Here is a 25613-nt window from a genome sequence, read left to right as displayed (position 1 = left end):
TTCATTTTCCTTCGGCTTGGTCCCTTTATTCATCAGGGGTCACCACAGTGGAATGAACCGCAAACTTATTGAGCATATGTTTTTCACAGCGAATGTAACTCCACAGAGAAATGCCAACAGGCCCACCCGGGACTCGAACCAGCGACCTTCTTGCTGTGAGGCGACAGCGCAAACCACTGAGCCAGCAATTGGCAATTATTGCAACAAAAACACGACTACTATAGATTTACTACAAATATAACAGTGGTTGATATTTGTAGGAGAAATAATAATGTATACAATTTATTAAATTAGATTTAACGGTATTTAAAGGGATAAGTCACCCAAAAATGAAAATTCTGCCATAATTTTGAAGGATTCGGATTTATACCTTCCAGTTCTTCTCAGCATGATTAACTTTTATCCTTTTCTCATCATCCTGTTTCTCATTATATGATTATTTGATTATATAAATGAGTTTGTAACTTTGAAATGATTTTAACTAATGAATAAGTTAACACACTGCTTTATGTAAGAATGTTCAGTGCATTTGCCTGTCTCTGTAACTATTTTCAGGAGCCAACAAACTAGGTCAGAGGTCACGGAGACCTTGAGTGGAACTGAAGGGCTGAGGACTGGAAACAACTCTTTCTATTGTTATTTCTATGAGTTATTACTATCTAAAATGTCTAAAGTCGTTTTGCTATTTTTATGGTTAATTCTTTTAAAGCGATTCTACTTTTTATTCAAGATAGACTTTGTGTATTAAGGATATTACAACTGCCTGAATGTAGATTATTTAACCAGTTTTGATAAAGACGGCTAGGAATACACTACATTCTCAGATATACATTCTCGGATAAGAAACAGATTATACTTTAAGTGTGTGTGTTATATTTGATTGTGGATCTGTTTCACAGGTCTGGAGTCAGCTCTAAACAGTCTAGTGGATGTCTGACATTAATACGCTTAAGATATTGCTCAGATTTGTACACACGCACCCACGTGGAAACTTTTCTAGTCTATCTGTGTTTTAACCAATCAGGTTAGAACACTTATATGTATGATGCTGTTAATGACATTATGTGAGAGTATAGGAACTCTAGGAACTCATCGCGAGTGTTGAAGCTTGCTTCTGCTGATGAAATTGCAAACTATCTTCAGTAAACTTTATTTTATTAATTTAAATCTCTGACTCCAGCTCTTCTTCATCTGATAGACTGGTCATTCTTTGTTTTAAATCTGTAAATAATCCCTACAATTTACTTGTTTAAAACCTTTATGAGTTCATTTCTTCTGTTAAACACAAAAGAAGATATTCAGAAAAAATGTTGCAGACCTGTAACCATTGACTTTCATAGCATTTGCATTATCTACTATAAAAGTCAATGGTTACAGGTTTTCAGCTTTTTTCCAAAATGTCTTATTTTGTGTTCAACGGAGTAGAGAAACTCATAAAGAGTTTGGAACCACTTGAAGGTGATGAAATAGTGAGTAAAGATTTATTTTTAGATGAACTATCTCTTTTAAAAAGTCTTATTTATTTGTTCTACACACAGCTAAAAGTATTCTGCATTCTAACTAGGAAATGCCTTCCTCAGTAGAGTATAGACTTTCCTAATGTGTCCACTAGAGGACATGCTCACAGCAGGTTTCCTGGACAACACTATGGCAACATGTGTTCCGCTTCAGTGAGCTCAGTTTTTCCCACCATTGTTAAGATAATGCTTCAATTACACTGCATTGTGCTTGGGACACATTTTTGAGGGGTGTTTGGCTTCTATTCAAAACACGGGATTGCAGGAGATGATAAAAGAACATCTTGTGTCACGGTATTTAAATTTACATGCTGGACAACAGATTTATTGTTAGTATTATATTGACTCATTTTTACAAGAAGGCGGCATGTTGGCTCAGTGGTTAGCAATGTCACCTCATAGCAAGAAGGTTGCTGGTTTGAGCCCCCGCTGGGCCAGATGGCATTTCTGTGTGGAGTTATGATATTATTATATTATATCCCCGTGTTGGCGTGGGTTTCCTCCAGGTGTTCAGGTTTCCCCCCACAGTCCAAAGACATAGGCTATAGGTCAATTGAATAATCTAAATTGGCCGTAGTGTATGAGTGAGTAAATGAATGAGTATAGGTGTTTCCCAATACTGGGTTGTGGCACAAAGGGCATCCACTGCGTCACACATATGTTGGAATAAAGTAGTTGGTGGTACATTCTGCTGTGGTGACCTCTGAAATAGAGACTAAACCGAAGGAAAAATAATAAATGAATGATTTTTTTACAAGAATTTCGTCTTTCTCCTTGCAAGTTCTGTTCTATCCGATTATTAAGTGACATGTCTTCATATTTGTTAGTGAAACAAATTCGATTGTACTATAAAATCATTAATACGCAGATTTTAACTTACGGGCACAATCCTAAAGTGGTTAACCTATGGAAATGCTTCAGAACCAACTAATAAAAGTAAACTAACCGCTGTTAAAACATGTTTATTATATGTGTTTATCAGTGTTGAACAATACCACGTTCTAGTAATGTGTTACTGTAACAGCCTTACTTTTGATAGTAACTAATACTGCATTACTTTTTAAATATAATAGCTTCGTTATTGTTACAATATGATGCGTTTATCTGTTACTCGGTAAGTTAATTAATTTTGACTGTAGTCTAGCCTACATCTTCCTGTTTACAGCGGCGACGTATTGTGGAATTGGTAGATGCCAACCAACCACCGTAAAGAAGACGCCTTTTGTAGGAGTTGCCAGACTGGACAAAGGTCAATAGAAAGCTGAGAATGAATGCGCGAGAAAGACGGAGTGCGCACCAGAAAAGCTTTTCTCACACAGAAAAGGTTTTTGAGACTCTCCGTGTTTGATTTTCTTTTTTATATACAGGATTATGTCATCGAACTGTTGTATAAATACAATATAACACTCATAGCAATGGGATATGGCTGTTTATCAACACTGCTGGGGCACTAATTTCAGCGTCAATGCTTCTCATTCACTTTGAATAGGTGATGTCAGGCATTGCCGAACTGCATTGTGGATCCATCTGCGCCGCTTCATAGGTGTTGCTCGCTGCAGAAGTTGGGACTAGCTCAACTTTTCAAGCGCCGATGGAAGTGTCAGCCAATCAGATAGCTCTATGCAAATACACCAGCTAGACAGTGGCCTATTGCTGACTGAATTTCATTGGCTGACGATGCTATGATGATCGCGTCAGCCCCAACTTCAGACACGCCTTCAGTCAAGCGTTGACGCTGAAGCCCCAAGTGAACGTGATTGTGAACGATTAAGAATATGCGAAAACTAAACTAGTCATCAAATAGACAAATAAGACAGACTTTATATGTGTAGTCATTCATTTCTGTTTATTTTTATGACTAGTTTTGGCCTATTATTAGAAGTCTATTAGATTTTTACTGACAGCCCAAATTTAGCCTCGCTTTAGCTAAGACGACTATGTTTAGACGTCTATTAGACATATTTTAATAACAAAACTACTTACTGGCGTCATATTGCTCATTTAAACCCTGACGTTACTGGGATTTTTGTTTTTTAAACATCATATGTTCAAGTTACACCAATTTTAGCAAGATGTACACGAGCAAACTCGGACTGTTGGGATTTTATGTTATGTTTCTCTAACCTGTTGGTACGCGTGAGGGAGGTGAACCGCTCCTTTTCTCTCCAGTACTGGATTGGCTGGAGTTCGCCGAGTCGTAATTGGACAATGAGCTTGAGGGTGAGCAGATGTCAAAGTGGCCTGCAGGGGGTGCTGGGTTGGGCAGGGTAGCGTTGGGAGAGGACAGGCCTGAGTCTGGTTGCTTATACTCCAAATCTGCCGAAGCGTCCCTTGATAAGACTCGATGTTCCACGCTCTGAGGTAAAAACAAGTGTTAAAGTTAGGCGTAAGTTACAGAAAACTTTAATGAGACCCCTGCTGAAAAAACAAACAATTGAAACCATTATTTATAATGGAAACTATAATGGTTTAACTGGAAACTGTCATTTAGGTCTCTACTGGAATGTGCTTGCCTTTATGGCATGTTAAAACCAAAGAATCCGTATGTAATATGTCACAAAACACACTTGAGACCATTCAAATGTACTAGATTGAATGGTTTTTGTATAAAGAAAACCATTTGAACTTCTGTGATGGTTCCCGATGGGGCATTTCACATAACAATTAATATTTGCTAATCATTTACTCACCCTTAAACAATCCAGATATAGATATTGGTGTCCTTTTTGTTTTATCAGTAGAACATTTGAGTTCCTTCATGATTCATACAATGCAAGTCAAATGAAACCATTATTATTAGAGTTTAAATAACATGCAGGCAAAATAAAATGAATACCTGTGGAGCATTAATGTATGTTGAGGTTTTATGAACTGAAACATATGACTTGTGGGGATCATTACTATAATTAACAGCCTTGGGAAAATGCGGAAACCAATTATTTTCCACAAATTAGTTCTGTTGGACAGTTTTGAGTCAGTTTTGACTTTGAGTTCACTCTCAGAAATAAAGGTACGGGAGCTGTCACTGGGGCAGTACCTTTTCAAAAGGTACATATTTGTACCTGAAGGGTCCATAATGGTATCTCAAAGGTACTTTTTAGGTACATCTGGGCCCTAATATGCACCTTTGAGGTACCGATGTGGTCTCTTTGGGTACAAATATGTATCTTTTGCCAGTGACAGCTCCTGTACCTTTATTTCTGAGTGTTGAAACTGTTCCATATCAGTGTATTGTTTGAATAACTGGGATCACACACACACTCTAGTATATTGCCTCATTTCAACTATCTGGCACATCTGAAAGAGGTTTATTTTAGATGAAGCGACTTTTAGATCTATGCTGGCTCGTGCCGTGAACTGTTTAGTCCGCTCAGTTCAATTTGGTGAACTTGTTCATCCAGTTCCCTTAAAATAACTAGTTCAAAAGAATGATTCATTTGCAAACTGAATATTACTCTGGTCGATACTTATGCCTGAGGCTGTAGATTACAGTTAACAATATGATGGTTATCATTGATTTGCATGATATGAATCACAAATGACCATTGTTTCATCTAAAAAATCCTGTTTAATGTTCTACTAGAACATTTGAATGCTTTTCAGCTTGTAAATTCTTCCTTTAAAGCACACTCATTAAAAAAAACACTTCTAAACAATTACCAATAGTGGCTTTAGAGAACACATTACATCTCTAAGATATGAAAATACACGTTTTATCAATAGATAATGCTCGTTTTATAAAATCTCTCTCTTTCTCTCTCTCTCTCTCTCTCTCTCTCTCTCTCTCTCTCTCTCTCTATATATATATATATATATATATATATATATATATATATATATATATATATATATACAGTTGAAGTCAGAATTATTTCGGCTAGAATAAAAGCAGTTTTAAATTTTTTTAAAATACATTTTAAGGACAAAATTACTAGCCCCTTTAAGCTAACTTTTTTCCCGATAGTCTACAGAACAAACCATCGTTATACAATAACTAGCCTAGTTACCCTAACCTGCTTAGTTAACCTAATTAACCTAGTTAAGCCTTTAAATGTCACTTTAAGCTGTATAGAAGTGTCTTGAAAAATTTCTAGTGAAATATTATGTATTGTCATCATGGCAAAGATAAAATAAATCAGTTATCAGAAATAATTTATCAAAACTATTATGTTTAGAAATGTGTTGAAAAAAATCTCTCTGTTAAACTGTTAAATTGGGGGAAAAAAATAAACAAGGGGGCTAATAATTCTGATTTCAACTGTATATATATATATATATATATATATATATATATATATATATATACATATATATACACATGTAAGGTGGGGGTGGGGGTGGCTTGCTGTGCAAAAGGTAATTGTAGGCAGTAATGAATTTAGTTGATGAGGGTTTGAGAAACCACATCACCACACTAGGGACATGAAATCATATTTTCTATACACACAATGTATACAATGTACAATTCAAGGTGCACTTTGTTATTGTTCCTCATTAAAAAAAAAATCACCCACTAATTAAACTCAGCAATTAAAGATTTGTTCCTCATTAAATGTCTCTTGAAAGGGTCATGACACCCCTCAAATTGGGTTCAGGTCTACCTCAGAATTTTTTCTAAAGATGCATCATAGCTCTGCGAGCAAACGGCAGGAGTGGGCGTGGCCAGCAGGGGAGTAGGAGGGGAGGGAACAACTGTTGTCAGTCGGTTCACAAAATGAGACAAACCATGAGGAGATGCATGATTTTATAGTTTACAAAGTTAAAATGCAAAGAAATAAACAGTAATTTAATGTCCTGCTGTATTTGTTATTCGTACTTTCATATACACACAACCACAATTGATATAATTATAAAGATAATCGTGTTCATATAAACACTAAAAATGAGGACTTCCCCCTTAATCCCCGGGTCTGAATCATAGGTCTGAATGCAGACTCAGTGCAGCAGATCTCTTGCCCTGCCGATTTTAACCATTAGCCCTGCTGGTAATCTGGAGGATTTAGGCAAACACAGCAGCACAGTGTGTCTAAATGTGAATGAACTCCTGATAAAAGACAACATCCGCCATTCTCCAATTCTCGTACTGCTCTCCTGACAAAAATGCTTGCTGCACACACACAGCTTTAATGTATCGGCCCTGACAGCATCACGGGGAAAAACTTGCAACAAACCCCGTGGATCATGGAAACAAACACATACGACCCTTCATGAACAGCTTAATACTATGTGCCGTTGGTCCGTGTCTCACAGCTTGGCACTGGCAGGTGTCATGACTTTCTTTGACCACCAGATGGCACTGTAGTTCGCCAGCGGACTATAGTGGTTGAAGAACTACATATCCATACATTCCCTCGTGCACACACCCGGTCTTCCATTTATACTGATTGCAATACACAGCTGTCTCCATTTCCGTTTGATTTCAAGGACTATTTATTGACTCTGCACCCGTTGTTTATCACTGCGTCGTTCGTCTTTCTTGTCTAGTAAGTTTTGTTAAATTTGTTTCTGAGCCTTGTTCCTGATTCTGATTCCTGCCATAGATTCTTTTTTTGTTTTTTCTTGTTAATTTGATACTTTGATATTTACATGTCTTGCCTTTCTGTTATCTGCACGATCTTATTAAAAAACTGCACTTGGATCCTACACCTTTTTTGTCTTCGTCCCTCTACAAACCGTGACAGCAGGTCTGCCTTGCCTTTGGAAAGCACGCACAGTCATAATTAATTAAGACACAGGCTCTTCTCATAGGATAACAAAACTCTGCTATGAATAATAATGAATAATAAACACTTGCAGTTTTGCGCTACGTCGCCGATTTTGATCCCGCCCCAAAATCATTAAACCCAGAAGCTGAAATTAAATGACAAAAGCTCAAAATTATCCAATTTTTCCCACAATTAGAGCTAACAGGTGCTAACATTGTCTTAACTGATGCCCAACACACACAAATCTGTTAACATCTCAAAAAGTACTCAAGGGTTTCGTGAACCTTTAAACTGGACATAAGAATACAAGTAATTGTAAATTTCAACAATCATTTCAAAAACTCAACTGCTGATGTACGGGTGTGTTTTTGTCTCTCACCATGTTTTCGACAGTGCGAAGATACTTGGCACACTGTTGATGCCCGTTGTATTCAGCTAGATCCGCTGCTGAGAACCCATCCTGATCCCGTATGCCCAGATCCACTCCATTTACCACGAGAATTTGACAGCACTGCAAAGAGAAACAGGTATTGAAATGACTTCACTGATTATCTTAAATATAATTAATCCACACTGTATAAAGTGCTAGGTTCCTCACTAAAGATTGGTGTTGGGACAACATGAAGAAATTAGGTTACCATAGTAGATTGAACATAAACAATTAAGTTGTCTCCCCAAAAATTCAACAATTGTGTTGTTTCAGCTCTTTTTAAATAAGTAGTTTGAACAGACAGGAAACATATTTTTAGGGCTCTATTTTGACGGTCCATGTGCAGCGCGCAAAACTTAGGGCGCAAGCGCTTTCAGGGCGTGTCAGGACACGTTTTTGCTAATTTAAGGACGGGAAATCTGCCTTGCGCCGTGGCGCATGGTCTAAAAGGGTTGAGTTTATTTTCTTAATGAGTTATAGGTGTGTTTTGAGAATAAACCAATTAGAGTCTCATCTCCCATTACCTTTAAGAGCCAGCTGCGTCGCGCCAAGAGCGCATTCGCTATTTACAGGACGCAAAGTAAGTCTAAGTGGAAAAAATGAGCATTTCAGTAGCAAACAGTTCACAGTTTTTTAACAGAAACTGTTAAACAGAGCATCTACTGCGTGCGAATGAGAGATAATGGAACTACTTTCACATTCGCTCTTGGATAGGGAAACCTTTACGCACAGACATCAATTAGTCTATAAATAATAAATTTTGTTTGTTAAGCGCAAATATTCGTTTCAAAACTATTTCTAAATTCAGTTCTAATTTCCAGCAAATGAATAAATCAATAATAATAACAAAATGTGCTCAAAAACCTGAGTTATATCCTAAAACACATGCTGTGCCCCATATGGTCTAAAACCTGACAAGTGGGCAAATCTAAGCTTGTTTTTAATAAAACAAATATAAATATGGATATAATAAATAATACTGCTAATAATAATAATAACATTATACAAAAACATATTGTTATGAATGAACTGAAAAAGCCTCCCGAGATGAAGAAGACATCAAAGCAGTGATTTTTCATATTTATGTAGGCTAGAAAATAATATGTTTTGTAATATTTTAATCCTTTATATTTATATTCTATATCTATTCTTATTATATCCTATATATATCCTTAAGCTGAAACTACCAAAAGACTATTGCGCCACGCCTTGCGCCACATTGCGCCGGGTGTATGATAGGGCCCAAAGAATTAAGTCAGAAATATAATCATGACAATATACAGTTGAGGTCAGAATTATTAACCCCCCTGAATTATTAGCCCCGTTTAATTTTTCCCCCAATTTTTGTTTTACGGAGAGAAGATTTTGTCAACACATTTCTAAACATAATAGTTTTAATAACTCATTTCTAATAACTGATTTATTTTATCTTTGCCATGATGACAGTACATAATATTTCACTAAATGTTTTTCAAGATACTTCTATGCAGCTTAAAGTGACATTTAAAGGCTTAACTAGGTTAATTAGGTTAACTAGGCAGGTTGGGGTAATTAAGCAAGTTATTGTATAGCGATAGTCTGTTTTGTAGACTATCAAAAAATATATATAGCTTAAAGGGGCAAATAATTTTGTTCCTAAAATGGTTTTTTAAAACTGCTTTTATTCTAGTCGAAATGAAACAAATAAGACTTTCTCAAGAAGAAAAAATATGATCAGACATACTGTGAAAATGTTCTTGCTCTGTTAGACATCATTTGAGCATATTTTAAAAAGAAAAATAAATTGAAAGGGGGGCTAATAATTCTGACTTAAACTGTATGTTATAAATTCAGAGAAGCAAAGTTATTTCATTTATTTATTTATTTATTTATTTTTCTATTCAGATATATCAATAAATAATCATTTCTAAAAAAGGTAAACATTAGTCTGACTATTACAAATGACTAAAGTGCAAAATCTGTCTTTGACATTATATTACAAGTGTGAAATCTGGTGTCACTACTTTGCAACATCCTATGTTGAAGCATATTTAGCTTTCCTTTTTTTCTGAATATTTGTATTTAACTTGTAAGAGGCTAAATTATCATATGCATTTGTTTATATGGAAAAACATGTCTTTCATCAAAGAAGGTCCATACTGACTCCAAAGGCAGATAATGATAAGATCAGAGCCTGGTGTGTGGACTTTTCAGTTTTATGATGTGGTCACATGTTGATTGGTCAGTTTAAATGTCTCAGCATTTGGGCTTTAGTCACATGGTCAAGAAAGATACAAAATAGGTGTAAAACTCTGCTCTGTCTCCTGGCCTCCGTTTTCCGTCTCTGCGCTTTCCTGCCCTGCTCCCCTCCTCCTCTAGAGTCTGCCTTCTTTGACTCTACTGCAATCAGGCTAACTTCTGGGCCTGCTCTGTTTGCACCTCTCTCCCTCCTCCTTTGTCTCTCCTTCTACCTCTGGTAACTTTAATTTTACATTTAAGCTGGGTACAATTTATATCACGTGTTTTATCATGTCATATTTGATCATTTTATACACTCACTTTGTAATTAATTCAGTTGTAACCATAGAGAATCGTCATTAAATCATCTCATTTTCAAGTATTTGTGAATTATGTTTGATTTAGTATCAACATTTAATTGTTCCATATTGCAATACAATAAAATCACATAATATCAATGCTCTCCCACTTATATAGATGTTAATACTACCTTTATTTCCATTTTTGGTATGATATTACAGAAGAATGGTTTGACTAGAATGTACGATTTTTTACCATCAATACTGATAACTCTTTAGTCATGCGGCAGAACTACAGTTCGAACCGCTGTGGTTAAAACCCATTCTTACAACTAAAGAATGCTACGTTCGTTATGAAAATGTTTTAGTAAAATGTTAAGGGATTAAGATTGATATCCATGCACTAGTCAGGAACTATTACACAGAATTGTGCACATAATTGTGACTGAAATGACTGCAGTAAAAAGGTTTGTTGTTAATAACAGCTGTCATGCGTTTAGCCCTCAGGTGGAGAACAGGAGACAATACACTCTGACAGTCACGCTCTTTCTGTCAGCAGCCCTCAGACGGATAATGTTACAAGCCAATGAAGTGCTGTGGAAAGTTCTAAACTTTCACAACTTCGCACATCAAACTTCGGTAACAGGCTTTGTGGCTTCACAATTTTTTTGTTTTGTTTGAGAGGTGCTAAAAATTGTCACCTTGTGTGTGTTTTTTTTTTTTTATATATAAACAAAACCTTCCAAAAGGGCATGTTTTACCTCTTTGCTGTGCTAAACCCTCATACGCCTCTGTTACTAGTAATATAGGCCAAAGCTCCAATGCAAACTACCAAATAAGACTCAATTACTAATTACAAATTAATACAGTTTATGAATACACATAAAGAAGAGGGTAAGTATTATTTTCTTGTATCTTTCCTTTTTTGTACTTTATTATTTTCACATAATTTTTCACTTGAACACATGATTCTGAAAGGAAGTGATGTTGGAGATGGAGAGGTGCCTGGGATCTGAAAAAGTATTCATCATTGAGTTTAAAACAAAATAAAGAATAAAATTAAAAAAAAATCATGTTATAAAATAAAAAAAATAAATAAAATAAAATAAAATAAAATAAAATAAAATAAAATAAAATAAAATAAAATAAAATTGAATTAAATGCGAGATGGGTTGCGGCTGCAAGGGCATCCGCGGCGCAAAAACGTGCTGAATAAGGTGGCGGTTCATTTCACTGTGGTGACCCTAGATTATTAAAGGGACTAAGCCAAAAATTAAATTAAATTAAATTAAATTAAATTAAATTAAATTAAATTAAATTAAATTAAATTAAATTAAATTAAATTAAATTAAATAATCATACTGATTTTAGCATTTTAAACGTACTACTCTGCCGTTAGAAAAGTGTGTTCTATACAGTATGAATGTGAAAAGTATGAATGGAATTCGGACGTACTACATCCGCCATTTTGTCATGGTCACGTGACCTACCTGCGTCAGTTGCGTCGCTTTACTTCCATTCATGAATTCGCTCGCGGGGCATGGGATAGCGCAGCATGCATGGAATGCGCACTCCGGAATCTCGCCGGAAGTAGTTAGTCATCCGGGTACTTCTCGTATACTGATTTTCGAATTCTATGAATTCGGACATACTACTCGGCTCACATACTGATTTTAGCATACTACATAGTATGGAAGTATGCTGTTTCGGACGCAGCCATGGTGTTCAGGTCCTAATTAATTGGTTCAGGTGTGTTTGATATGTGTTGCAACTGAAATCTGCAGGAAGGGGGCTCTCCAGGAACAGGGTTGGCCACCCCTGGCTTATGTGATGCGTTTGTAATGCCGCATCTATGGGGCTGACAGTAAATATGACGTTTTTCTCTCCTCTGGCTGCCGTCATCAGTATCACACTATTTTTCCCCTTTTTGTGAAAGTCTTGACAACACCATCGAGGAGTTTTTCTTTTATTATTTAAGTGAATAGGGTTGTGAAAAAAAAATATTTGTTGTACTCTCCCATTCCTAAGTAAAGCCAACCATGATGGTCTCCGCTACTGAGAAACCCGGAAATGTGAAAAGGGTTTATAACATATTCAAGACATCCCAGAAACATTACAGAGTTGTTTTCATGATGACTTTTTTCGCTTTTTTTTACATACCTCCAGCTCTCCATTCTCAGCTGCGTCATGAAGAGGCGTCCCACCCCAGCTGTCTGTCATTATTTCCCCGCCGTGCAGAAGAAGCCAGCTGAGAACCTTGGCATGGCCGCGGCTGGCGGCAAAGTGCATGGCAGTGGCCCCATCATTGTCTCTGTCAGACAGGCTGATCTCTGTGAAACTCATCTGCAGGAGAAAGTTAGAAAGTTAGATGAAAAAAAGGAAAATAAATCCATGACAGTTAGTTGATTCCGAATTATTAGCACCATCTACAATGTCCCTCAAAGATTTTTTTCAACATTTCTAAACATAATAGTTATAATAATCAATTTCCAATAACTGATAATAACGGGCGACGAAGTGGCGCAGTGGGTAGTGTTGTCGTCTCACAGCAAGATAGTCGCTGATTCGAGCCTCGGCTGGGTCAGTTGGTGTTTCTGTGTGGAGTTTGCATGTTCTCCTTGCGTTCGCGTGGGTTTCCTCCAGGTGCTCCGGGTTTCCCCCGCAGTCCAAAGATATGTGGTACAGGTGAATTAGGTAGGCTAAATTGTCCGTAGTGTATGAGTGTGAATGAGTGTGTGTGGATGTGTCCCAGTGAGGGGTTGTAGCTGGAAGGGCATCTGCTGGGTAAAACATATGCTGGATAAGTTGGATAACCCCAGATTGATAAAGGGAATAAGCCGAAAAGAAAATGAATAAATGAATGAATGAATGAATAAGCTAAATTGCCCGTAGTGTATGTGTGTTAATGCAAGAGTGTATGGGTGTTTCCCAGTGTTTGGTTGCGGCTTGAACGGCATCCGCTGTGTAAAACATATGCTTCATATGTTGGCGGTTAATTCTGCTGTGGCAACCCCGGATGAATAAAGGGACTAAGCCGAAAAGAAAATGAATGAATCAATGAACAAACTTCATTTCCCACAAGCCCTCTTGGTACTCTGATTGCTAGTCACCTAAAGCTCATACACACACACATAAGCCAACTTTTCTAGTCACACAGTACAAAGTCTTGATTTGCTCTGCGCTCAATTCCAAGAGGTTGGAACTCACGACTCTCTGCTGCCTGCCTCAACTCTTGACTGTTTACCATTGTGATTCTATGCCGCCTGCTCTGACCATCGACTGTCTAATCACTTATGCATTGTTGCTGCCTGCCTATGACTCTGCTTGTCATTCCACTTTGAGTGAGTGTTGTCATTTGTTACTGTCTGCTATTAATCAACACTCGGTCTATCTCTCCTCACTTAAACAAAGACGCTGCAAATGGATCCCTCTTCGCCTGATCCATCATTACAGATATATTAAGACTTTTTTTTGTGCAAGATGCTAATGCTCTTATCCAATTTAGCGATTTATGCTAAGCTAATAACAGTAAAGTGCTCCCACCAGATGCAGAGATTGGCTGAATGTATTCAAAAATAGCAAAACTCAATTATTTTACTTAAGGAGACTAGTAAAATTACTCTACTTCCCAAAAAAAGTGAAGTGTTTTTTTTTTCTTAAAGATGAAAGCTCCTTGATTTTTATTGCACTGGGCAAAACTCAGCGTAATGTGGTATGCCTGCAATGATTAATGATATACTGAACACATCAATACATCATAGGTGGCACAGTGGATCAGTGGTTAGCACTGTAGCCTCAGAGCAAGAATTCTTCGAGTTTTCGAGTCTCAGCTAGGCCAGTTGGCATTTCTGTGTGGAGTTTGCATGTTCTGCAATTGGCTGTAGTGTATGTGTGAATGTGAGAGTGTATGGGTGTTTCCCAGTACTGGATTGAGGCTGGAAGGGCATCCGCTGCATAAAAATATGCCGGAATACTTGCCGGTTCATTCCGCTTTGGCGATTCCTAATAAATAAGGGACTAAGCCCAGGGAAAATGAATGAATGAATGAATGAATGAATGAATGAATGAATGAATGAATGAATGAATACATCGTATTTAATAAACATACATTATTTATTTTAGCAAGATTTTAGTAATGCTAATTAATGTTGCTTATGTAGTAAAGACCTTATGATCATTCAGAGTACTTTGTGTATTAAATATAGTCCAATAGTCTTAAGCTTAACACATATACTAAGTTCACATGTGTTTAATGGAGTTTCTCCTTATTTTGGGGGTCAAAAATACTGACAATATATAAATATGGTTTACAAGATTTTACAAAAAAAAACACACGAAAACCGTTAGCAATGTTGTCCCCAATCCACTGAGATCATAAAAGAAATAATAATAGAAGCAGTTTTCAGCTCACCAGCCAGACAATGACAGTGTTGTGTCCCATCTGGGCAGCAGCGTGCAGTGGTGTCATCCCATCATTGGCTCTAATACTTGGCTCCGCCCCGCAGTCCTTCACCAGGTACTGGACAACTTCCAGGTGGCCCTCCTGACATGCAAGGTATAGTGGTGTGGCACCATTCTTGGTTTGAAAATTGACAACTCTGAAAACAAAACAATGAAATTCATTCATTCAATCATTTTCCTTCAGCTTAGTCCCTTTATTCATAAGGGTTCGCCACAGTGGAATGAACCTTAAACTTATCCAGCATATGTTTTACGCAGTGGATGCCCTTTCAGCTGCAACCCAGTACTGGGAAACACCCATGCACACTCAATCAAATACATACACTACGGCCAATTTATTTTATTCAATTCACTTACTGTATAGCGTATGTCTTTGGACTGTGAGGTAAACCAACGCAAACTCACAGCAATTCGTAACTTTTTGATTTAGTGGCTAATTTGTATGAATTCTTACGATCTAATTCGTACTATTTAGTATGATTTGCTTATCACCCAATGACGGTTGTGGTTAAGGGTGGGGTTAGGTGCCACGCCTCCTTTTTAAAATCGTACATTTTCGTATGACTGAACGAATTCGTCGGAATTAGCCACTAAACTGACAAACCGTAAAATACTTAAATTTCATCGTGAGATCAGGCTGGGTAAACCAGAGCACCTGGAGGAAATCCACACCAGCACGAGGAGAACATGCAAACTCCACAAAGAAATGCCAACTGGCACAGCCAGGACTCGAACCAGTGACCTTCTTGCTATAAAGTGACAGTGCTAACCACTGTCCCACGGTATTGCCCCATAATCTGATTACATAATCCAAATGACATGTAATTGGTTATTACCAAGCACTAATACCAGGACATATGTTGCTGTAAGTGTTGCTACGTGGTTGCTAAAGGGTTGTTAGCTCATTGCGTCTGTGGTAGCTTGAGTGTTCTGTTGATTCACGATTAAAGTAAAAATAAAATCAACATTATCTCCATCTAAAAGTAGCTAGGCTTAAAAGTAGCGCCTAACTTTCTGATTTAAGTGAAAATCTTTAAAATAATGGACGCGTCAGTCCTAAATTCCAGATATGTCAAATTAAAGATACGTATCAAATCGTAACTTGAGTGTATCGTTACGCCCCTACTTAGAAGTGTATCAAGCTGCATAATCTGAGGTGTTGCTTGTTTCCACATCATTAGGTTCTATCCATTAGATTTATCTCAGTTGTTTGTTGAAGAGAGTTATGCTAAACATGCTAAATAAATCTTGAGGAAAAGCTTTTGACTTGACCCAGCAAGAAACTACAAAGTCCAAAGTGTGAAAACTCTGCATTTCATTTAATTACCCCTTTAAAAGACCCATATAACCATAAATATTAGCACCAAATTCTCACCAAGTCAGTTCTTTAGCCCTCTATGCCCATTTCATTTGAAACCTGAAACCTTTGAAACATATACAGTTGAAGTCAGATTTATTAGTCCCCTTTAAATTTTTGTTTTCTTTTTTTAATATTTTCCAAATTATGTTTAACAGAGCAATGAAGTTTTTACAGTATGTCTGATAATGTTTTTTCTTATGGAAAAAGTCTTATTTGCTTTAATTCGGCTAGAATAAAAGCAGTTTTTAATTTTTTAAACACCATTTTTTTAGGACAAAATTAGTAGCAAAATTATTACAAAACAAATCACCGTTATACAATAACTTGCCTAATTACCCTAACCTGCCTAGTTAACCTAATTAGCCTAGTTAAGCCTTTAAATGTCACTTTGAGCTGTATAGATGTGTCTTGAAAAATATCTACTCAAATAATATTTACTGTCATCATGACAAAGATAAAATAAATCAGCTATTAGAAATGAGTAATTAAAACTATTATGATTATAAATGTGTTGAAAAAAAATATTCTCTCCGTTAAACAGAAATTGGGGAAAAAATTATCAGGGGGGCTAATAATTCTGACCTCAACTGTATAAGAAAGACTGCATACTTACAGTTGAAGGCAAAATTATTAGTCCTTGTGTCAATTTTTAATTCTTTTTCAAATATTCCCCACTAGTGCAGTTAATTGGAGAGACAATGTTTTAAAATACATTTTAAAACACAATACTTTAATAACTGATTTCTGGAAAACTAATTTATTCAGGCTTTGCCATGATGACAGTGCACAATATTTGACTAGCTATTTAGCAAGACACCATATTTCAGCCTAAAGTGACATTTAAAGGCTTAACTGGGTTATTAGTTTAACTATAAGCAAGATAGAATAATTAGACAAGTCATTTGACTACAGTGATTTGTTCTATAGCCAATCAAATAAATATATATCTTAAGAGGGCGAATAATATTGAGCTTAAAATTATTATTTGATTTATTAAAAAATAAGGTCACACTTTATTTTTATGGTCCGTTTGTTGAATTTAGGTTACATTGCATCTGCATGCCAATTAATTCTCATTAGATTATAAGTAGACTGTTAGGTTGGGGTTATGGTTAGTGTAAGTTGACATGTACTTGCAAGGTTTCTTATAGTCAGTTAAATGTCTGCATTAACAGTATCAACAGATATTAAGCAGACAGTCTACTAATACTCAAATGGACCATCAAAATAAAGTGTTACCAAAATTAAAATCTAAAAAAATAAGACTTTTTCTTTCTCTCTCTCTATGTAAAAATAAATAAATATTATAGAAAATCCTAAGAAAATGCTTAATCCTCTGTAAAACTTTGCTTTTATGGGAAAATGTTGAAATATTTTATTCTCTTTATTTCAGACACTAGGTCCAATAGTATACAATACAGACAAAACAACACTGTAAAAAAAAACTAATTTTACAGAAAGTATCTCTAATTTTTTTACAGAATTTTTTTGTAATTTCAAATTATATTCAAAACTTAGTAAAATGACAAACAATCTCTCTAAATTAACAGTTTGACTTTCATTTTAGGTACTTTATCATTAAAGACAAATTACTGACATTTTTGTTTTTTTTATACAGGGAAATTACAGTATTATTTAAACAGTATTTTTTTCTGTTATTTTAAAATATACCTAAAACTAATTGCAAACTTTATCTGTAGTTTATCTAATTTCAAACAATATCTGTAGATTAACAGCTTGACTGTTATTTTATATATTATATAATTAATGACAAATTACAGCAATTTGTCTGTTTTATACAGTAAATTGCTGTATTTTTTCCACTGTGTTTTTTCCTGTTTTTTTAAGTACATTTAAAATCATGTAAAATTAAAGTAATAAATTTTAATGTGTGCTATATTAGGGTTTATGACAATGCTAACAATTTTTTATTATTCTTGTAATTTTAAAGTAAACATTCATTAGTTTTACTTTTAAATGTATTTTTATATTTAAACACTGTAAAAAAAAATAAATAAACGGCTGCCAAGCAAAAACCATAAAATTATGGTAAAATGTCTTTACTACATGCATGTTTACTACAATCTACAAGGATTATATTGCTGGTGGTTGTAACTACTACAGTAAATAACATCACAAAACATTCTAAACATTTTATGTATTGATATGTAAATTTACATTTTTTGTTTTTTTTAAATAGTTCTTTAAAGAACCCAAGAGCAACTAAAAACCAATAGTAACTTATTGTGTAACTTTATTGAACGTATTTGATCTAGAAAAAGTCTGTAAAATAACAGTGTTTCTTTGTAAACATTTTAATGACAATATCTGTAGATAAATTATTTTTGCACCTTATTTCAACAAAGACATTTTACCGTAGTTTAATGGTTTTTGTTTGGCAGCCATAGGTGCCAGTTATTTGACTTTTTTTACTAATTTTTATTATTATTATTATTATTTTTTACAGTGAATACAAACCACACAATATACATTAAAATAGACAACTATTCCAATATTTCATCAAAGGTGACTGATAAGGCACTTCTATAAGCCAAGGATTTATAAACAGCATTAAAATGCTATTCAGAGCATTCTCCACTCGACAGATAAACTTATGGCCCATTTCCACTGAGTGGTATAATCCCGTACGGTACACTTTTATGGCCATTTCCACTGTCAAAAAGTACCTAAAAGTGAACCTTACAGTACCACTTTTTGGGTACCCTTTCGAAAGAGTACAAAGCACAACAAAAGGGTACCAGAATGCAGAGCTTGACGTGCAGCTGAACCCTATCTGTTTGTTAAGTGTGGCGTTACGTAAAGCGGCTTCCGAGTCGAAGCGCTCTATTAAACTGTATAAGGGAGACTCGTCAAATGGTAATAATAAACGTTTAGCAATGTAATACTTTCGAAAATCACGATCGCAATATATACATCCAGGGCTTGACATTAACTTTTTTGATCACCAGCCCCTGTGGCTAGTAGATTTCCAACATTACTAGCCACTCCCCATTTTCACTAGCCACACTTTTCTTGTTGGGAAAATATGTTTTGCTTAAATTTGACCGTAAAATGCTAAATTACTTGATTTAGATGTTGTGTTATGTCTACATGCCTTCTCATTCATTTAACTTCTTGTGTGTATTGTGTATTAGCTTGCTCAGTGTGCATGAGCAAATGGGTTGTGTCACAATGCAATCAGTTTTTATTTCACATGACTTTTCAGGGCTCAAAATTAAGGATTTACCAAATTTATCTCTGACCACACCAAAGAAGTAGTACTTAGCCACAATTTCTAATGTGTAAAAACAAGGAAAATATAGCTGTATAGGTGCACTTTTTAATTCAACAAAACTTAAAACATCATTTAAAAAGAATTATTGTCATGTATCTAAAATATGCACTGTCCTGCAGACATTTGTTGCAATGTTTGTTGCAATCGGTTTCCTCAAATGGTTTGAGTTACCTCAACTGTTTGGGTTTACAGTGTATATACACAAACAAAAACAACTTCACTATAGGAAGCCACGGAAACACAGCTGACGAAATGAAACACCAGTCCAGAGTTTGCCCTTTCATGCAGCAGTAATACGTCTGTCCTAGAACCTTCCCCAAAGTCACAGCAGGAGTTCTAGAAGAGCACAGGAGTCTCCCTATAAATACCGTAAAGCTCAGCTTAATTTGGACACAGACTGACAAGGCATCAATGAGTGTCTTAAGAGGATCAACGCTGCTACTCGCTGTATGTTCTCTCTCTCTATTCACTGCCTCTGTTCAGGAGAAATACTATGTGTGGAGCATTGCAGTTTCACTACTTAGAATTTTTTATGTTTAATTTCAATTCAAGTTTATTTGTATAGTGATTTTCACAACAGTCATTGTTTCAATGCAGCTTTACAAATATGGAGGGCCAGGTATGGAGGACCAGGAGTGCCAGTTAGAAATACAATGAAGAATCAAATGATCAATTTAATAACTGAAGCAATAAAATGTATATAAATAAAATCACAATTTAAATGAACAATTAATGGACAAATAAATGAACATATTTAAATGCGTTTATTAAAATTGTGTTTTTAAATGTCATTTAATAAAACAACTCATAAATAAATCCAAACCAGACTCATTCTGAGAAAGTACCGCAATATACATTTCTGGAGAGCACCAAATACATCCCAAGAGCTAGGGTTTACTTTGCAGTTTTTGTTTTCACAAATCCACCAGAGGCTGTTGTGTAGGCTTTTTAAGATCTCAAATTTATTCACGCCTGCTGTTCTCATGTAAATCCACCAGAGGTCGCTGTCAACTGACTGGATAACTGATCAAGTGACCCATCAACTGACCCACCCTCCTCCTTTCCTAAATCCAACCGATAGTGTTTTCAAAAGCACCGATTGAGCCGCTCACCCACATCTTTAAACCCAACCAACAGTTTTAAAAAGCAATCTAGAAAAAGAAAAGCCCTCACATGATTTTTACTACATTTTCAGATTTTAGCACATTCTCACCCTGTTATTTACTTTTTTATTTTTATTTTTTGGATTTTGTTTTTGTCTCACCCACTTTCTGGAACCTTTCTTCCCCAAACTTAAACCCAGTTGTTGTGGTCAACTCCTCTCTGTGACTCAAGTCCAGTGACGTACATGGCGAGCTACTGGATAAACTGGTAACAGTGGAAAAGCGATCCAAGTGGAGGTAAGCGGTCTGCTGCTAGCGCGAAAAGGAACAGCGTTATACCACCCCATAGCGTTCTTTTATAGACGACATGCAGCCATCAAACTTCTGACTACATAATTCCTGATCACTAGTAATTTCTGAATTATGATGAAAAATGACCATTTGCGAAATGACCTTATCCCAAACGACAAATACATATATATATATATATATATATATATATATATATATATATATATATATATATATATATATATATATATATATATATATATATATATATATATATATATAAATGAGCAATATCACATGAGTAGCAGTGCGATATGGCTGTATATCGGCACTGGTGGGAGGCGTGCCTTGGCACGAGACCACAGGCCGAGTGCCTTAGAGACCCCACCAGTGCCGATATACACCCATATCACACTGCTACGAGTGTGATATTGCATTTATACAACAGTTTGACGGCTTAATTGTGTATATAAAAACAAAATCAAACATGGAGAGTCTCAAAACCCTCTTGTATGAGGAACTACTTTCTTCTGCGTTGGATTCAAATCATAAGCTGACAGTTAAACAGCTGAGCAAGCATCTTTTAAACTTTAGATCTGTAGTGTCTGCTTTTTGCTGGCTGTATGTGGGTGGAGTAATACACAAAGGGTAAAGAGGTTGTACGGGTGCTGATATTACTAAAATATATCATGGCTATCAGCCAATTCGAGAATTAGATTCGAGAACCAGACAGAACTGTTGTATAAAAATATATATTGTAATTAGATTGTAATTTCACCAGACGACTTAAATAGCAAAACAATATATCGTGCAGACCTAATAGTACATTCATTTGGTATAGTGCCCTTAAACTTTATAAACAAGCAACACAAGAGAAAAAAACTGCACAGATGGATACAACGCATATATGAAAACCAATACAATATAATTGCAATATACACTCACTGGCCACTTTATTAGGTACACCTTACTACTACCTGGTTGGACTCACTTTTGCCTAAAGAGACTGCCTTCATCCTTCGTGGCATAGATTCAACAAGGTACTGGAAATATTCCTCAAAGATTTGCAGTTGCTGCAGATTTGTCGGCTGCACATACATGATGTGAATCTCCCGTTTCACCACATCCCAAAGGTGCTCTATTGGATTGAGCCCAAAGTGGGCCAAGAAAATATCCCCCACACCGTTACACCACCACCACTAGCCTAAATATTGGTGAGCTTTTGTGAACTGTAGCCCCAGTTTCCTGTTCTTAGCTGACAGGAGTGGCACCCGGTGTGGTCTTCTGCTGCTGTAGCCCATCCGCCTCAAGGTTGGACGTGTTTTGTGTTCAGAGATGCTCTTCTGCCGACCTCCGTTGTAACGACTGGTTATTTGAGTTACTGTTGCCTTTCTATCAGCTGGAACCAGTCTGCCCATTCTCCTCTAACTTCTAGCATCAACAAGGCGTTTGCGCCCACAGAACTGCCGCTCACTAGATATTTTCTCTTTTACTGACCATTCTCTATAAATCCTAGAATTGGTTGTGCGTGAAAATCCCAGTAGATCAGCAGTTTCTGAAATACTCAGACCAGCTCGTCTGGCACCAACAACCATGCCACATTCAAAGTCACTTAAATCGCCTTTCTTCCTCATTCTGATGCTCGGTTTGAACTGCAGCAGATCTTATTGACCATGTCTACATGCCTAAATGCTTTGAGCTGCTGCCATGTGATTGGCTGAATAGAAATTTGCGTTAACGAGCAGTAGGACAGGTGTACCTTATAAAGTGGCCAGTGAGTGTAGAAATGCAATGTAAGACCACGTAAAATTAATAATAATGGTTCAATTAAGCGGTTTAAGTTTAGTTTAATGTTTCAGTTGTATTATCTATTGAATTGCTATGAATGTGCTTGTTTTGTCAGACTGTGCTTCTTTTGTTGCTCTCTTTCTTTGAATACAGTGTACAACCCCCACCCCAAATCACACACAAATACGCAGTCAAAACACAGGATTGAAGTGCAGTGACTAGGTACTGTAAACAATTCTACGATCAGACAAAACAAGTCAATTTGATTGCAATAATAGTTTTAACGCATCATTGGAATATAATTAGCACTTAAAAATATATATATATTGACTTAAGCAGATGACTCATATGTGGATTGGTTATAAATCTCAAACGCACATAAAAATAACAAACATGTGACTGCGCTGGAGAGAGGCTTCCAAAGGAAAATAAAGTGATGCTGAATTTTTAAAACAGGAAGAGGAATTAATCAGGGGCTCAGTCATTAGGAAGTGATCAGACATGTGAATCTTTTATGAATGTAACCCTAACAGGCACAGTCACCCGTGCACTGAGGTGGGGGGGCCAGGACACCACATACACACAAACCTGCATAATGGCCACAAACAAAACACACACATACACTGTAATACCCAACAGTCAACTTTATCAAATGAAATGAGTGTAATTAACTCAAAATTGACTGGAAGTTAATTCTACTTATGTGAAAAGAGTTTTGACATCAGTGTTGAAGGTAATGAGGTAATTAAATGCCTCATTACTTCAACTTAAATTGAGTAAGTTCACAATACTCATGTAGACTAGTTTCTTAACTCAAATGGTTTGTGGCAATTGGTGTCCTCAAATGGTTTGAGTTGCATTAATTTATTGGGTTTTACAGTACTCAATCGGTTTGAGTTCTTCTCATCTATTGAGTTTTACGGTACTTAATTGGTTTGAGTTGTCTTCATCTATTGGGTTTTACTGTACTTAATCTGTTTGAGTTCTCTTCATCTATTGGGTTTTACAGTACTCAAACGGTTTGAGTTCTCTTCTTCTATTGGGTTTTACTGTACTCAATCGGGTTGAGTTCTTTTCATTTATTGGGTTTTACGGTACTTAATTGGTTTGAGTTGTCTTCATCTATTGGGTTTTACTGTACTTAATCGGTTTGAGTTCTCTTCATCTATTGGGTTTTACAGTACTCAATCGGTTTGAGTTCTCTTCTTCTATTGGGTTTTACTGTACTCAATCGGGTTGAGTTCTTTTCATTTATTGGGTTTTACAGTACTCAATCGGTTTGAGTTGTCTTCATCTGATGGGTTTTACGGTACTTAATCGGTTCGAGTTCTCTTCATTTATTGGGTTTCATGGTACTTAATCGGTTGGAGTTCTCTTCATCTATTGGGTTTTAAGGTACTTAATCGGTTTGAGTTGTCTTCATCTATTGGGTTTTACTGTACTCAATCGGTTTAAGTTCTCCTCATCTATTGGGTTTTACGGTACTTAATTGGTTGGAGTTCTCTTCATCTATTGGGTTTTACAGTACTCAATCAGTTTGAGTTGTCTTCATCTGATAGGTTTTACGGTACTTAATCGGTTGGAGTTCTCTTCATCTATTGGGTTTTAAGGTACTTAATCGGTTCGAGTTCTCTTCATCTATTGAGTTTTACTGTGCTCAAATTGCTTTGTTAACTCAAATATATTAAGTTCACAGTACTCATTAGGATTATTTTAAATGGTTTGTTGCAATCAGTTTCCTCAAACTGTTTGAGTTACCTTATATTTTTGGGTTTTACAGTGTACACACAAATAAAACTATTATTATTATTGTCGTTACAAACTGGATTAACTGAAATATCATAAGTTTATATACAAGTTTAATTTTTTACTAAAATAATTAATTATTTGTCATTATTTCAGTGTAGTAGTGATGGTTTACCATAATCAATACAATTTTACAGTCTACTATATAATAAATATACATGTACAATTTATATTCATCCACCATGTTGCTTCCTCATCTCTACAAAAACAATGACATCATAACACTATTGTGCGTTCACATAGGTCATTGACCTGATACCGCCTTCTTTGCGGCACAGCTGTCCTTCCTGGATGAATTATTTAGGCCCGAGTGAAAAGGTAACAGAAGCAGCTGTCAGAAGATGTGTGGCAGAGCAAAGCACTTCAACCAACAAAGTCCCACTTGACCTCTCATTCACAAAGCCCGGCTAATCAGTTTCTTTTTTTTTAATTTCTACAGTAACGCTCTTAAGCGAGTAATCATGCTAACAGTAAATAATGCTGGAATATAATGGAAACAGGGCGGCACGGTGACTCAGTGGTTAGCACTGTTGCCTCAAAGCAAGAAAGTTGCTGGTTCGAGTCCCAGCTGGAGGAGTTGGCATTTTGGTGTGGAGTTGGCATGTTCTCCCCGTGTTGGCGTGGGTGCTCCCGTTTACCCCAGAATCCAGCACTATAGGTGAATTGAACAAATTTAATTGGACGTAGTGTATGAGTGTGTGTGTGAATGAGTATGTGTTGATGTTTCCCAGTACTGGGTTGCAACTAAAAGGACATCTGCTTCATGAAACAAATGCCAGAATAGTTGGCGGTTCATTCCACTGTGGCAACATATGAAATAGAAACTAAGGCATTCAATAAATCCTTGACAATAGGGTTATCCAAATGATTGACTTTAGTTCCAGTTGATATTGAAATTTTAAAAATGTCTATTTTCTGCTAACATCTGGGATTCTTTGAGCCAATGGCCAATCAGCGGTGTTTAAAGGTTCACGAAACCCTCAAGTACTTTTTTTGAGATTTTAACAGATTTGTGTGTGTTTGGCATCAGTTAAGACAATGTTAGCACCTGTTCGCTTTAATTGTGGAAACACTGGATCACTGGATTTGCTTTTGTCAGCTAATTTCAGCTTCCGAGTTTAAAATGATTTTTGGGGCGGGATCAAAATCGGAGATGTGGCGCAAAACTGCAAGTGCAAAGATGACGCGTCGGTTTCTCATTATTATTCATGGGGGCGATTTCCTATCCTATGTGAAGAGCCGGCTTCTTAATTATTCATGACTGAGTGTGCGTTCCGAAGGCAAGACAGACCTGCCAGTGCCAAGCTGTGAGATCCTACCTTGATGACTGGGTGAAACCGC

The 25613-nt window shown here is 36.2% G+C and overlaps 1 protein-coding gene and 1 long non-coding RNA gene across 15 annotated transcripts in view; both read right to left on the bottom strand.

Annotated features, from left to right (window-relative positions):
* LOC141375928 (uncharacterized) overlaps positions 1-25613 on the bottom strand; it is a 386569-nt gene that overhangs the window by 213862 nt on the left and 147094 nt on the right. The gene's annotated exons all lie outside the window — the stretch shown is intronic.
* espn (espin) overlaps positions 1-25613 on the bottom strand; it is a 150411-nt gene that overhangs the window by 93670 nt on the left and 31128 nt on the right. For all 14 annotated transcript variants that reach the window (XR_012383783.1, XR_012383784.1, XR_012383785.1 and 11 more), the window contains exons 3-6: positions 14580-14766; positions 12329-12511; positions 7602-7733; positions 3642-3873 (exon numbers count right to left, since the gene is read on the bottom strand). Coding sequence is in view for 10 of the 14 variants with exons in the window: in XM_073909711.1 (XP_073765812.1) it covers positions 3642-3873; positions 7602-7733; positions 12329-12511; positions 14580-14766 (734 nt within the window). In the remaining 4 variants the exon portion in view is untranslated. The remainder of the gene's footprint in view (positions 1-3641; positions 3874-7601; positions 7734-12328; positions 12512-14579; positions 14767-25613) is intronic.

Source organism: Danio rerio, chromosome 8 (assembly GCF_049306965.1).
Source record: "Danio rerio strain Tuebingen ecotype United States chromosome 8, GRCz12tu, whole genome shotgun sequence".
Taxonomy (NCBI): Eukaryota; Metazoa; Chordata; class Actinopteri; order Cypriniformes; family Danionidae; genus Danio; species Danio rerio.
The sequence above is the reverse complement of the archived record's forward strand: the minus strand, read 5'-3'. Positions and strand labels throughout refer to the sequence as shown.